Source organism: Myxocyprinus asiaticus, chromosome 12, assembly GCF_019703515.2.
Source record: "Myxocyprinus asiaticus isolate MX2 ecotype Aquarium Trade chromosome 12, UBuf_Myxa_2, whole genome shotgun sequence".
NCBI classification, from domain to species: Eukaryota; Metazoa; Chordata; class Actinopteri; order Cypriniformes; family Catostomidae; genus Myxocyprinus; species Myxocyprinus asiaticus.
Window position 1 is genome coordinate 3846295 of NC_059355.1, and position 16294 is coordinate 3862588.

Here is a 16294-nt window from a genome sequence, read left to right on the forward strand (position 1 = left end):
TGCACACCACACAAAAACATGTCGGGGTCTCGAGACGTGTTTTTCAAAAACTCGTTTTGGACACGTGTACAGACAGAATGCAAGAACGTGTCCTGTGAGAACAGCCTACAGTAACACCTCGTCCTAACCAGATGCGACAAGATTCCAGTAACAAGCTATCTGCCTGTCCACACTAGACATGACACCATAATATTCATGCACTAAAATAAGGATTATTGACAATAAAATGTAGAAATCAGAGCAATCACAGACAATACAGTGTGTTTATTGAACGCAACTCATTTTCTCACTGAAGCTCCGTACGCTTTCTACGGCAAGCCCCGAGTGGATAAATACACAATCACACACATACACAGGGCAAAGTTACTTCATGAATCGCATCCTTCTTCAGTCTGTTACGATTGTATATGTTCACGTGGTACTCCTGTTGTTATTTCGCCGATCTCCACGTAACAGGGAAGCGGAAAGAAAGTTGGAATGAGCCAGGATGTCTCCCCACTACCATTCTGAACCTGTGTGTGTGTGTGTGTGTGTGAGACAGAGTTCCGGCTAAAGAGAAAGAGACCTCAAGCACAACATTCGGTAGACGTGTGACACCCTCGGCCAAAATTTTAATTGTTCTGAACCGGCTAATGAGACATCTGCTTTAGTTTACTGCAATAAGAGTTATTTTAGACCTATTTGTTGACTGCACTGCCTGGCGTGACGTCGCAGTAATAGTAACATTCCAAAAATAGAAAGCCCTGTCGCTTGTCGTGTCTGGTTAGGACAAAAACTCTGATTGACATGGAAAAGATACCTTTTATTGCGTGTCGTGGTGTAAGTCTACAGATTGACGAAATCAATTACAAAATGTATTGCTGTGGGCTATTAAATATTTTGATTACTAAAGACACTTTTTGTATTGTCTAATCAAGGAGTTTTCAAATTGGTGCCCAGGGACCCCCAGGGGCCGCCAAAAAATGTTTTCTCCCAATTTGGAATGCCCAATTCCCAATGTGCTTTTAAGTCCTCGTGGTCGCGTAGTGATTCGCCTCAATCCGGGTGGCGGAGGACGAATCCCAGTTGCCTCTGCGTCTGAGACCGTCATAAAGTAATGATCAAAATAACTAGAAAAACACAATTACTGTCTATGTCATACATTTGAGAGAAACCTCCGTTTAACACTTTCCTGTGGCTTCAGCACCTCTACCTTTGCAATCTATTTGTTAGACTAAAGAAACTAAAGTTTCACATTATCTTGCACTGATAGAATGTAAGTTGCCAGCGATGATGTCAGTGCAGTATTTGCACACTGAATCATGATTAGGGTTGATCAAAGCTTCGTGTTGCATGGTTTAATAGTGGAAAGTGAAATGTAAATTGGGGGTCTCGATCAAGTTCCCTCCCTCTGTCTTTATTTGCATTTACAACTTTAACAATTATGTCAGAGAGTTCTTTAAAGGGGTTGATTTCACTCCCTCCAGCTGTAATGCTGTTACTGCACACTTGGAGATGCTGACAGAGCGATGAAAGTATGCACTACTGAATTCACTACAACTCCAAATAACGACAACACGAGCGTACGTGAGAGAGGAAGTGAGAACCGGGACTTCCTGACACCCACTTATCAAAGCTGTTTATTGTCTGTTAACTTTCCAGAGTTTTTTATTGGCCTGAGCTGGTAATGCTCTTGAGTCTGAGATACGCTCTTTCAAAACTGGGACAGCGTTGTGCCTTTATTTGAGTTCTGCCGGAGGTTTCTTGAAGTAGGACATCAGTGGATTTTTTTAAAGCCCCAGATTGTTTTTCTATTTGCTTGCAGTAAAGAAAGGTCAAAGACTACTGCATAAAAGTAAAATACCTGACAGCAATGACTTTAATCAGTCCAATTTAATGGCATCACACTTAATGAGATCATTGTTTGTTAAGCTCTTCTTTGATAGTTAAATCCTGTTTTCTTTTGAGCAATGTGCCGTTTTGTCCTTTGTGTCTTCATCTCCTCCTGTGTCCTTCTCATGAATCTGGCCCCTCCCCCCACACCTCTTTCACCTTCATCTCTCTGTCTCTCTCTCCTGCAGCAACAGTCACCAGTTCCAGTGAGAACGAAGAGCGCTGTGGCTCTAGTCTGGAGTGGGCGAAAGATGGCAGTGTAGGTTTAAGGGGCGAGAGCGGGCATGGCTCTCATCCGCCCTGCACTACCGTCACTCAGGAGGAGCCGGCGGTATCTAGCAAAGACCAGGAGAGTACAGGCACTACCGGAGGGGCGGGGTCAATCGTAACGTCCCCTGTGGATGGACCAATCACGTACCACAGCACTTCTTTGATTATGCCACGCCCAAATTCAGTGGCAGGTGAGTAATGAAATGTCTCATGATACCAGTTGTGTTTTCAATGTAAAAATGTAGATCAGTTGTGAGTAGGGAATGGGATGGGATGGGAATTCCAGTTTCAATTCCGATCTCTCTTAACGATTCCGGCTCCTTGCAGTCATTTTTTCATTCACTATAAAGAACCGCCTGGTAGGAATCTTGCATTCGGAATTTAGCGCTGTATGATTTGCGGATTAGATTCCGAAGAACAAACTCATAAGATGCATTTATTTGGGAATCAGACTACAATGGTCACGCTGTATGTTTCGTGCTATAGAGTCAAAAGAACTGACTGGTTCCGAATCAGATTACACTGGTCATGTGTATGTTCTGCGCTGCTGATGTTGAAGTGCCATTGAACGGTAGTGCAGGAAACGCTGTCTGAATATTTTAGCATGGACGTGCACAAAGAATGCATGTTCAAAAACTGTGAATGGAACTGAATTTATGAAAATCCTTTGGTTGCGGTAATGTTTTAAAAAAAATGGAATGGATTCGAAATAAGACCTGGTTCTCGGTTCCCAATGCCAATTGTGGCTTTTATCTTATAGATTCAGGGTTTTCAACCAGGGGTCTGCGGGAATAAAAATGTTAAAATATTTCTATAAAATTAGTCATTAATGATATCGAAAGTAAAAATATGTGATAATGTTATTAATGGAACTTTTTAGAAAGTGTTACAGAGACATTGGGGGTCCTTGTGTGGGCTTATAGTCTGTGTAGGGGGTCCCAAGATTTCTTTAAATATAGTTTGTACAGGCTGAAAACCCCTGATATCAGTTTTTTTTCCTCCCCTTTATCTCCCCAATTTGGAATGGCCAATTCCCAATGCGCTCTAAGTCCTCATGGTGGTGTAGTGACTCGCCTCAATCTGGGTGGCAGAGGATGAATCTCAGTTGCCTTCATGTCTGAGACCGTCAATCCGCACATCTTATCATGTGGCTTGTTGAGCGTTACCGCGGAGACGTAGTGCGTGTGGAGGCCCACGCTATTCTCCATGGCATCCACGCACAACTTGCCAAGCACCTCACCGAGAGTGAGAACCACATTATAGCGACCATGAAGAGGTTACCCCATGTGACTCTACCCTCCCTAACAACCGGGCCAATTTGGTTGATTAGGAGACCTGGCTGTAGTCACTCAGCATGCCCTGGATTCGAACTCACGACTCCAGGGGTGGTAGTCAGCATCTTTACTTGCTGAGCTACCCAGGCCCCCTGATATCAGGGTTTTTAATCTGTACAAACTATATTCAAAGAAAGAAACTGTATTACAAAGAATACTGTATTTAGGCTGTATACTTGAAATTGCGATATACTTGATTCTTGCCACTGTATTCTCAAAGTAGTTTCAAGTAGGGGTGGGCTATTTTACTAAAATATTAAATAATGATATGAAAGATTGTATATCACGATAACGATATATAAATCACAGTGTAGTATTTTTTCTATCTAAAAATGGGTTATATATGAAATAACCATTTTTGCCACTCAAGTTAGTGGATTAAATATATAAATAAATAACTAATTCCCCTTTGATAATTTTCTCTTTATTCGTAACTTGAAAAACATAGTTAAAGTAAAAAAGTAAATAAAAAAACACTCCATTTTTACATCAACCTTACCATACTGTTAAATTTCACATTATGCCACATTTCAGTCTGATTTGTTGTTGATTGTTATTATTATTATTATTATTATTATAAACTGGCCTTAAGAAACTGAACATCTTTTCAAAGCAATGCAACAAAGAAAATAATACATAAGTAAAATATATCCAATGAAAACAAACACTTGAACTGTTAGTTCACCCAAAAATGAAAATTCTCTCATCATTTACTCACCCTCATGCCATTCCAGATGTGTATGACTTTCTTTCTTCACCAGAACACAAAAGATTTATAGAAGAATATCTCAACTCTGTAGATCCATACAATGCAAGTGAATGGGTGCCAAAAATTTGAAGCTCCAAAAATCACATAAAGGAATCATAGAAGTAATCCATAAGACTCCAGTGGTTAAATCCATGTCTTCAGAAGTGATATGATAGGTGTGGGTGAGAAACAGATTCAAATTTAAGTCTTTTTTTTTTTTTTTTTTTTTACTCTAAATCTCCACTTTCACTTATACATCTGAAAGTTACATGTGGTGCCTGTTTAGTTTCACTTTCACATCTGAAAGTTAAAGTGGAGATTTAGAGTAAAAAAGGACTTACATTTTTATCTGTTTCTCACCCACACCTATTATATTATATATGGAGTTAAACACTGAAGTCATATGGATTACTTTTGTTTCCTTTATGTGATTTTTGGAGCTACAAAGGTCTGATCACCACTCACTTGCATTGTATGGACCTACAGAGCTGAAATATTCTTCTGAAGAAGAATTTGTGTTCTTCTGAAGAAAGAAAGTCATACACATCTTGGATGACATGAGGGTGAGTAAATGATAAGAGAGTTTTCATTTTTGGGTGAACTATCCCTTTAATGATTTAAGTATATAAATAGAGAATATATGAATATCAGAAGGCAAACATGGCCGGTTTGTTTCCTTATATCTAATATCATTCAAACGGAATTTTAGTGAAGGTGATCAGGTTAAGTTTAAAAACCCTATATCTGGCACATTACAGTGTTGTTGTCCCTGTCAGTGGTGGTTAGACTGTTGAGCTGTCTAGCTGCTGATAGTGCTTTAAGGTAAAAAATAAATAAATAAATAAATAAATAAAATACCTCAAATGGATCATGTAAGTGTTCAACGCGAGTGATCCCATGCTGTCCTGTCTCTGGAGCACAAATATCGGGAAGTCTGCTGCACTCGCATGCATTTGCGTGCTCCAGAGATATGGAGTTATATATGTGCCACAATTCTGAATGCGCAAAAGTATATTTTGAGCGCACAAAAATGTTCTACATGTGCGAGATGACATTTTGAGCATATAAAGTTATTTTGCATGTGCAAGATGATATTTTGAGAGCACAAAAAAAATTCTGCACACGCAAGATTAAATTTTGAGTGCACAAGAAGTTATTTTGCACATGCAAGATGATATTTTGAGTGCAAAAAAAATTTCTGCACACGCAAGATGATATTTTGAGCGCACAAAAAGTTATTTTGCACACGCTTGAACTGTAAAGCAATGTATCTTCTTGCAAAGATAAATTAATTTTGAGCAAACAAAATTTTGCACTTGAATAAAGTTTATTTGAATGTGAATTTGCTCAGAATACGTACATTTTGCTTTCTCCTCCTACCCGCTCTGTGTGCAACATATCTTTTATCATGCTGAAAATATCATCTTGCGCACGCTTAAAATATAATTTTGTGCGTGCAGAATTGTGGCACTAATATAACTCCATACAGAGATAGCGAGCGCAACACTCATGTGAAACAGGTGCGCGTGTCCGATTGGGAGCAAATTTAGCACTGAATGCAAGGTGAATGTCATTATATTTGCTGAATTTCATTGAAGTTTTCAGTGCCTGAAAAACCTTGTCCATGTCTCTTCAGTTCTGTCAGTCTCACATGAAGCCCTGCCCACTGAAAGATACGCACACGCCGCACACATGGATACATATCGCGATATGCACAATATAGCAAAATCTCGATCAATTGACACTTTATATTGTCGCCATGATATATATGGTCATATCGCCCAGCCCTAGTTTCAAGACTGCTTTTATTTCTCGTAAGGCAGAAAATGATTTATGGATCTATGTGTGTGTGTTGATATGCCTTTCAAGCTAGCTGCACATGTCATCTGCCGTATAAAGGTTATGAACAGGCTGACACAGTGTGACTATTTGAGAACTCAACTGGGGATCAAGCTGTCTCCTCACAGCTGTGTGTACTGTATGTGTGTGTTTTCAATGACTGTGTTAGAATGAGCTTGTTGCTGGGCTCCTTGACATAGTGGCATGTACCGGAAGGGAAAAGATCGTTACGCTGTACCGCCTGGCTGCCTTTATTCCTGAGGTGCATGGAAAGCTCTGCAAATGTGTGGCTTTGATTTCCTCTTGCTGTAAAGCTGAATTGGGAAAATACAGTCAGATATACAGAATGACTCCAACAAAGCAAACAGTCTTGCCAAGTGCCTGTCTGTGGTGTTTTTTTGTCTTAAACAGAGTGATGATGAAAGTGAAGGTATTTATATCTTTGTAGCATCAAAGGGCTGGATTATGATGTTTGGGGTGTTTGAGTTTAGAAGATTTTCCCTTTTCATAGTGCATTTCTGTCTGTTCACAAACAAATGCAACGTGACAAACGACAGTCATGATCTGTGTGTTAATGCCAGTCTGCAGAGATTATGGGTTTCAAGCAGATTAGATTATGGGGCTGGATTGTACAGGGATGAACAGTAGGAGAGGGAGGGGTGTGGTGGGTAAAAAAAAGATGAATGAAATGAGTGACTGATGGATTAAATAAAACTGATGATTTATGAGCTGCCTGGGTGATGGGTAAAACAAGCCTGCTGTGTCTCTGTGTGTAGTTTTCTGTGTCTGTAAATAATTCTTGTTTTGTTTTTCCTGCATTGAAAATGTTTCGGCGGGCGAAGCAACTTTTATGATATTCATCTTGCTTTCTGCAGTTTCTAAACACTGAATATGCTCACGTGCGTGTTGCCATTGACCTTTATAAATTATGAAGAAAGTCATGTGTAAAAAAAAATATTTTCCTGTCTGATATTAGGAAACAATCAGGCCTGGGGCCGGATTCACAAAATGTTCTTAAGAGGAAAATTCTTCTTAACTACCATTTTCTTCTTAATTTCTAACTTAAGAAAAAAATATTTTGTATTCCCGAAAAACTTTCTTAGGAAAGTTTGTATCTTTTTTCTTAAGAAAAAAAACTTAAGAATAATTCAATTTTTTTCTTAAAAATCATTGTAAATAACATATTAAAGTAAGGATAACCTCACAGTTGTCTTAAATCGGAAGTCGCAATGGGCTGTTTATGTAGAAATGTGATTTTTATCCCAAAACACGTTTTTGATTGTTTTGTGTTTTGTTATTTTTATTTTCAGCTTTAAAACCCTGTAAATATTGTCACGAAATTCAAACACAAAATATATAATGTTTTGAAGCTTAATTATTAATATGGTGACTGATCATGCTAGTCAATTCAATATAGCGCTCTCTCTTCACGATCTTTGGAGTCCATAGAAACATCTATCATTTGAATTAACAAAATGACAGCAAGGTGCTTGCTACTTAAAAGGATAGATATTTAATAGATAAATGTATAAAAAAAAATATTTTCTCCCCTTTTCTCCCCAATTCGGAATGGCCAATTCCCAATGCGCTCTAAGTTCTCGTGGTGGCGTAGTGACTCTACGAATCTCAGTTGCCTCCGCGTCTGAGACCGTCAATCCGCGCATCTTATCACGTGGCTTGTTGAGCGCGTTACCGCGGAGACATAACGCGTGTGGAGGCTTCACACTATTCTCCACGGCATCCACTCACAAGCGAGAACCACATTATAGCAACCATGAGGAGGTTACCTCATGTGACTCTACCCTCCCTAGCAACCGGGCCAATTTGGTTGCTTAGGAAGCCTGGCTGGAGTCACTCAGAATTTATCATTACTATTAAACAGCATTGAAGTATTTAATTTGTTGTATTAGACAAGGCAACCTCTTGAGCAGGTTAGTATAATCAGACAGTGTCAAAGACTATCAATTTATTCTTAAGAAAATAAAATTAAGGCATTCTTAAGAAAATATTTGAGAACTTCTTAAGAATTTTTCAAGAATTGCACTTGGGAACATTCTTACGAACGTCTTAGATTTTACCCTAAGAACTTTCTTATTTTTATTCTTAAGAACATTTTTGTGAATCCGGCCCTTGGTTTGCCTTCAGATATTCTCAAAATCAAAATGATTCCTAAATCATTAAGAGTCTGATCAAAGAAAAGCAATATCTGTTATGGAGAAGGAAGCAAACATATTTACTATGGAAGCACAGTCCCAAATCATAAACATTATAACTAGGCCTATAGAAATAAGGTGTTCAATTAGTTTGATTTCCCACAGTACCTTAAAGTACAAAAACTCTGAATTCAGAAGTTTCTAGATGCTCAGATGATCAAAAATAAATAATATTTATTACAAACATGAAATGCCACAACACATCTTGAATATTAATTGCAATTATAAAAAAAAAAAAAAACTGTATCGTGATAAACGTGTACGTCTGCCACCACCGAAGACCATTTTTGACCCAGGAAAAGCCCTGATATACACGCCGGATTTCAGCAAAAAACCTTTTTCAATAAACACCCACAATCCCGTTTAGGCACCCTAAATGCGCAGAAATAGCACCGCACGGTTTAAAGAGCTGGTTCAGGTGTCTAGATTATAGTGGTGGAGTGGTGCTGTACAGTAAATTTTTCAACAGTTAATTCTGACATTTTATTGGTCAAGCAGAGTTCCAAGAGTGCTAATATTTAGTATAACTGCACTGAGATGCCTCACTATAATTTCTGCAGATTAGAACTTTGCACCATTACACGATTTGCACAGTTATTTTCGTGAATTAGGTGCTTAAACAACGCAGTCAGTGTGTGCAAATAAATGACACTATCAGCAGACACAATTTGTTCTTGGGGAATTCCCCCCTATGTGTGTCTGTGTGTACGTATCAATGAGGTACACATATTTCTCCACACTCAGCAACAGATTGTGTTTGCTGTTCACAGAGATCACAGAGGTGGCACGTAAACTCTCTGCTGTCTGTGTGCCAAACATGAGCCTAAATGACTCTCTCTCTTTATTTCTTCCTGTAGCTACCAGCAGTACTAAACTGGAGGAGCTGCGGTACCTGGATGAACAGAGAAATGCTCCCCAGCGCTCCTCCATGCGTTTGCCCTGGCATGGAGCTCATACAGGTGGCCGCAGTCAAGAAACTAAAGGTGCTGCTGACCAATCACTTCACACTACCAAACAAGATCCAAACTTTCTTTACCTTGTAGAACAGAAAAGTAGTTTAGGAGTTTAAATTTCTATTGTACTTTCATTGATAATACTTTATAAACCTTTTATAATAATAAGTTATATTTACAAATTTTAGATAATGCTTAACAGATTGTTAGTTTGATTTTAGTGTATGCGTATTGAACAGTTTATTTTAACACTTGTCTTGGTTGAATCCTGCAGCTCGTCTCGCACCCTACAAACCAGTGGATATCATGCTCAAACCTCTGCTGTTTGAGGTGCCCAGTGTCAATATGGACGCAGTATTTGTGGGCCGTGATTGGCTCTTTCCGCGGCTAGAGGAGGTCCTGACGGGGGGAGGAGAGTTCGGTGAGGGTAGAGGGGTCGTCATTGTGGGCAACGTCGGTTTCGGGAAGACAGCGGTGATCTCACGGCTGGTGGCTCTCAGCTGTCATGGTGGACGAATGAGACAGATCGCTTCTAACAGTCCCGATGCTACACCACAGAGTAAGACTTCCCTTTGCATGCATTTCACACAACAATTATTCTTACCGAAGAGAAAACCATTAAGCAGTTAAATATTTGGTTGTGTGTGTGGTATTTTTTTTATGTTTATGTATTTTTAGGGGATTGACTGTGTTTAAAAAAAAAAAAATCTGATTATTTATACAACCATTATCCTTTGATCCTTTGTTTTGTATTGAAAGGATAGTTCACCCAAAAATGAAAATTCTCTCATCATTTACTCACCCTCATGCCATCCCAGATGTGTATGATTTTTTTCGTCAGCAGAACACAAACAAAGATTTTTAGAAGAACATATCAGCTCTGAAGGTCCATTCAATGCAAGTGAATGGTGATCAGACCTTTGTAGCTCCAGAAATCACATAATGGAAACATAGAAGTAATCCATATGACTCCACTGGTGAAATCTGTGTCTCCTGAAGTGATATGATAGGTTTGGTTGAAAAACAGAACAATATTTAAGTCCTTTTTTTACTCTAAATCTCCACTTTAACTTTCACCGTCAGATGTGAAAGTGAAACTAAATAGGCACCACATGTGACTTTCACCCACACCTATTATATCACTTCTGAAGATCTGGATTTAAACACTGTCATATGGATTAATGCTGTGTTTCCTTCATGTGATTTTTGGAGCTATAAAGGTCTGATCACCATTCACTTTGTCCAGCCCCCCTCCAGTCGAGGCATCGGTGGTGAATCACCTCCACCCCGATCGTCAAGTGGCTTTTTCGTCCACTCCCCCTTCATTGCCGGGATGGACGGAGAGATTGTCGGCCTCCATTTATCAGAAGATCTACCAATCTTCAGCCTTATCCGTAAGGGCTCTTAATGCCATCTCGCTCCTCACAGTGTATCAAGCCAAGCTGACGGAGGAGATGAGGTGGCAAATTGACACCGGGGCGCCGGATGCGGCATTGTGGGAAGAGATCTGCGTCATTGCGGTTCTCAACCTGCGCACATCAAGAGAAGCCATCAAGAGCTGCGACCGCAGCATGGGTCTCACCATCGTGGGCGAACTGGCTCTTTGGCTGGGCTTGTCTGAGAGAGAAGACGGATTTCCTGGATGTCCTGGTGGAACCGAAAGCCCTTTTCGGGTGTACGGTATCTACAGTGCGGCAGCAGTGCAATTTAAGGAAGAATATGGGGAGGCGTTTGAAACTTGCCTTCCCCGAAATGTCACTGCTCGAGCTCCACAGCCGTCACGTTCTGGGTTCCCAACCCATTTTATAGGTGGGCAATCTGGATTCAGGACCCAAATGTGGGTCATCGCCAGCAATTAGCTGGAAAACCACCTCTCTTCAACAAGGTGTTAATGTCAACAGCGGAGGGGGAGTCAGCTTGGATTTTGGAGGAAAAATAGCCAATTTGCTGAGCAAAAGCACTATGAGGGTGGTACCGGCGGAGGACAGCTGTCTGGGCTTTTACTCCAGGTATTTCATCATCCCCAAGAGAGGGGGAGGTCTCCGTCCCACTCTAGACTTGCGGAACCTCAACAAACACCTCAAGAAGGTACAAATTCTAAATGCTCACCCTCAAAACACTCTCTCCATTTATTCATCCCAGAGACTGATTAACGTCAGTCGATCTGAAAGACGCATATTTTAACATTGCCGTTTACCCGTCACATAGAAAATTCCTAAGGTTAGGAATATTAGGTAACCTAATTTTTGATGGTGCCTTTCCGACTGTCGCTAGCACAGACAGTGTTCAGCAAGTGTGTGGAAGCAGCGCTAACTCCACTGAGATTAACGGGTCTCAGAGTGTCTACTTACCTATACGATCTGCTGATCTGTGCTCTGTCACGACAGCAAGCAGAGATAGATACGAGAGCGCTGGTGTCTCATTTGGAGAACTTAGGTTTCAAAATAAACGAGACAAAGAGCTGTCTGGTGCCCTCACTGGAAATAATATATCTGGGTCTCAGATTAAACTCCAATCTGTATTGAACGTTTCTGTCAGAGGAGTGGATCGGATCGATTCGCAGCTGTTTGTCCCTTTTTTCAGAGAGGAAAAAGTTTTATTCAGACTGTGTCTATGCCTATTGGGTCTGATGGCCTCAACGGCATCAGTCATTCCATTGGGACAATTGCGAATGAGAGTTTCAGCACTGGATAGCAGCACAGCAATTGTGTCCTCTCCACCACTTAAATCGCATGGTGACAGTGACGTCAAAGGGGATGCGAATTCCCGCTTTCCTTCAAGAGGGAACCCATTTGGGGGTGGTCTCTCTGAGGAAAGTGGTGATGACGGACACATCACTCACAGGTTGGGGCGCGGTGTGCAGAGGCAGAATAGTGAATGGGGTTTGGCCTGTGTCACTGTGCCATGGGCACATAAACTTTCTGGAGTTACTGACTGTGTTTCTAGCATTGAAGCACTTTGCACTGTTCCTTCAAAGCCACCATGTCCTAGTCAGATTGGACAACATGACAACAGTGGCATACATAAACAGACAAGGGGGCATGCGTTTACAGCGACTTCACAGCTTGGCACGAAAGCTGAACGTGTGGAGCGGTGTGCGCTTTCTCTCATTGCGGGCAACGCACGTTCCGGGAGGGATTAATTTGGGAGCTGATCTCCTGTCCAGGGGGAATCCTTTGTACGGAGAGTGGAAGCTTCACCCTCTGGTGGCGAGTCAGCTGTGGGAGAGATACAGGCGAGCTGCCATAGATCTCTTCGCATTGCACAAAAATGCTCATTGCCCGCTGTTCTTCTCTCTGACAAGAGACGGTGCTCCTATGGGTGTGAATGCACTAGCGCATCCGTGGCCAAACGCACTACACGTTTCCCCCACTGAGTTTAATCATTACAACTCTAAGAAGAGTGAGAGAATACGGTCACTCAGTCATACTGATCACTCTGGATTGGCCGGGGAAACTGTGGCTGGCAGAGATAATACAACTCTTGTACGGCCAGCCTTGCCCCCCAGCCCCCCCCCCAACCTCAGTGGAGGAGCTCTTTGGGCTTGACCAATGAGAGGCTAAATTTGAGTGTCACGGGTTTACCACAGAGGGTAATTGAAATGATTCAGAGCGCGAGGGCTGCCTTAACGAGCTCCACAAATGGAGTTTGTTTGAGCAGTGGTGTGCACACAAACACATTGTTCCATTTTGCTGTTCGGTGGCAGATGTTTTGCGTTTTCTTCAGGAACTTTTAAATAAAGGCAGGACCTTTATTACTGTTAAGGTTTATCTTGCTGCATATCGGCTTGTCATGTGGGAATTGACTCGAATACAATGGGTCAACACCCGCTTGTTTGCAGGTTTATGAGGGGTGCTCGGTGTTTGAACAGGGTGTCAAAACCGGTAGTTTTGTTTCTGAACGCGCTTTTTCAGCCTCCCTTTCAACCAGTTGAAAGTATAGAGTTGAAGCTCCTTTCGCTAAAGGGAGCTTTGTTATTGGCTCTGATGACCGTGAAGCAAGTTAGTGAACTCCATGCGTTGTCGGTTCATCACTCTTGTGTGTGTTTTGTGGTGGATTTGTCGAGTGTGACTCTTAAGACTAATCCAGCCTTTGTGCCTAAGGTGAGCGACTCCATGCTCAGCTGTAAGCTGGTGGGCTTGTTGGCTTTTCACCCGCTGCCATTTTCTTCGTCAGAGGACGAGCGGCTTAATTGTCTGCGTCCAGTTTGTACTCTACATTTGTACGTGGAGAGAACTAAGTCATTGAGGAAGAGTAATCGGCTTTTTGTTTCTGGGGCTGATTCCCATAAGGGCAGACCTATATCATGACAGCGCCTGTCTCATTGGGTAGTGGAGGCTATTATATTTAGTTATAATAGTCTGGGGTTGCAACCTCCGGAGGGCTTGAGAGCTCATCCTACCTCCTGGGTGCTGTTTAAGGGCATTTCAGTCCAAGACATTTGTGCGGCTGCAAATTAGGCATCCCCTCACACTTATGTCAGGTTTTACAGACTGGATATTACAGAGCCGTCATTGGCTCATTCAGTCCTTGGTGTGGGCAGTCAATCTACCGATGTTTAAAAAACAAAACAAACAACAAAAATAACACTGTGAAAGCACAAGTGTATTATTTGTTCTCCCCACATATCCATTCTTTGCGAATTTGATTGGGTTTGTGTTGATTGTGTAGAACCGACACTACTGCTTCAGACAGCATATCTGCAATACAAGAGTTGGCTATATCCCATAGTGAGATACCGAACGAATGTTAGAAAGAGAACTTTAGGTTCCTCACATAACCCCAGTTCTCTGATAACAGGAGTGAGGTATCTCACCACACTTCCTGCCTTGAAGTTGCACGGAGAAAAGATTTTCTGAGAATAAAGAAGGGACCTATGGTGGTGTCTTATATAGGGAGGTGGGACTCCCTTATCACTGCTGTGATTGGTCTGTCAGCTGATGTGGTGTCATTGCTTCCAGAGTCTGATACGCCTGAGGCGAATCCTATAGTGAGATACCTCACACCTGTTATCAAAGAACCGTTTTTTTGAGCGTCCTGCAACAAGCTTTTTAAAATGGTGAGTGTCAATTTTAAAATTAAATCCACTGATCCACTGGTTGTGTGTGCTTTTGAGTGAGAAAAGGACCAAAATATACGTCATTATTTACTGATAATCTTCCTTTCCAGTGAGCTGGTAATTGAGTCAGTGAGTTGAAGTCAGTTTCAAGAACAAATTACTCAGACTGGTTTTGTGAACCGAATCAACTGATTCAGTAAAAAGATTGATTCGTCCACAAGCCTGACACTGTTACTTCACATATATAACACGCTAAAAAGAGCAACAACAGATGTCTAGATTTTCAGTGAATAACGTCTGGGTTTGACTTTTGGAGACTCAGCATATAGCGCATGAATCATATTGACCACCTTAAAACTTAAATGGTGCTTTTGCATCCTTTTTTAAGTTTGAAAGCTCCAGTTCCCCATTCATTATGGAATGGCATGGAAAAGAGCGGCCAGTACATTCTTCAAAATATGTCCTTTTTGTTCCATGGAGAAAAAAAAAGTGCTACAGTTTGGAACTAAAATTTTTGGGTGATCTATTCCTTCAAGGCAGGGATGGTTATTTGGATTTGTGTGTAATACATTTAATTTATGTGATAAATGATAATTGTGTGTGTTTGTGTTGTAGATCGAGGGGCTGATCCCCATCAAGCCAATCAGCTGAACCCTCCCTCACAGAGCCCCTTCCGCAGCAACAGCTGCCCCCCAACCCCTGACACACACCGACAGAGAGAGGGGGCAGTTAAACGTCTAGCTAGCAAGGTACACACTTTAACGCACTCAGATGCACACAATCTCTCTTAACAAAAAAACAATACAAACACTCCTGATTTGTGATTAACGATATACACAAATACTTTTTTATTTTTATTAACGAGTGCCTTTAAAAAATAGGAAGCACTTCAAAATTGTTTACAGCAAAATAAGAGATTCCTCAGAGCAGAGCTCATGTTTATTCATGCTGTACATTCAAAGGATGTTTTGTGCAATGTTTTAGATGTGTCATTTAGTGTCGGAAAAAACGGCATGCCACACACATATTTGACACATTGCTTTGTGTGTTTGTGTGTGTATGCACACTGTGTTTTCCATTTACATTTGGACGTGGATCTTTCTGTTAAGTGTTCGTCACGTCTTTTTAATCAGCCATCTGCCTGTAGAAAGTCATTTCAGGCTACGATTTAATTCTCACTTCTGTTCAAAAGCAGCATTTGACTCCCCAGTATTTTGAAAAGATTTGGGGCTCTTTCTGTCATAATCATGATATTGTAACAAACTTTAAAGGGTTAATATCATAAGGAATCATGAGAATTTGTTTCCCCATCTTTTGAGATAAAAAAGCTTGATCTACTAGGAAAACATACTACAACTTTCAGAACTCAAAACTTCCTCTCCAGTCCATGGAGACCATCAAACTAAGCTGCAAAAACAGCTCGTTTTGTACTGCCGCAACTCTGTGACATCACAGAGAGGATTGCATTAACACGTGACTGCCATTGTCAATGTCAGACACTCGACCTGTCCAGTCACAGTGACGTAATAAGGACAAAGCAGGCTTGACGTAATTACTGAAAGAACAAACAATAAATTGTGGGAAAGTTCATTAAATCTAGTGCTTTTTCTGGCTGTGTAGCACCTGCTGCTCTGCAAATACTAATGAAGAATCTGAAGCAGATGAAGTTTATATTTAACAAGGTCCCTGATCGTTTCAGTCTGATCTTAACAGTTATGCAGCGCAATTCAGCGAGGATTGTTTTGTGTTTCTGTCTCAGTGACGCAGGCTTTATGTATTGAGGGATTTAGTAAATTGTTAAATATGTATATAAATCATTAAATACATAATTAGAAATGTTACAAGCCAATAAATTATTAGATGGACGATAAAAAATAATGGATGGATTTATTTGTTTATCTATCATTAGCTTTTGGTTAAAAGTGGGCATCACATTTCAAAATCGATTTCTAGGGGCTTTTCTTACAGGACACTTTTTTTTTTCTTCCGTCGTCTGCTGTTTTCTA

General features: G+C 40.9%; 1 protein-coding gene across 3 annotated transcripts in view; it reads left to right on the plus strand.

Moving 5' to 3' along the window:
• The window catches only part of LOC127449667 (protein TANC1-like), a 134001-nt gene that overhangs the window by 73048 nt on the left and 44659 nt on the right, over positions 1 to 16294 (plus strand). For all 3 annotated transcript variants that reach the window (XM_051713219.1, XM_051713220.1, XM_051713221.1), the window contains 4 exons: positions 2061 to 2333; positions 9134 to 9259; positions 9504 to 9788; positions 14904 to 15037. In XM_051713219.1, coding sequence (XP_051569179.1) covers positions 2061 to 2333; positions 9134 to 9259; positions 9504 to 9788; positions 14904 to 15037 — 818 coding nt within the window. The remainder of the gene's footprint in view (positions 1 to 2060; positions 2334 to 9133; positions 9260 to 9503; positions 9789 to 14903; positions 15038 to 16294) is intronic.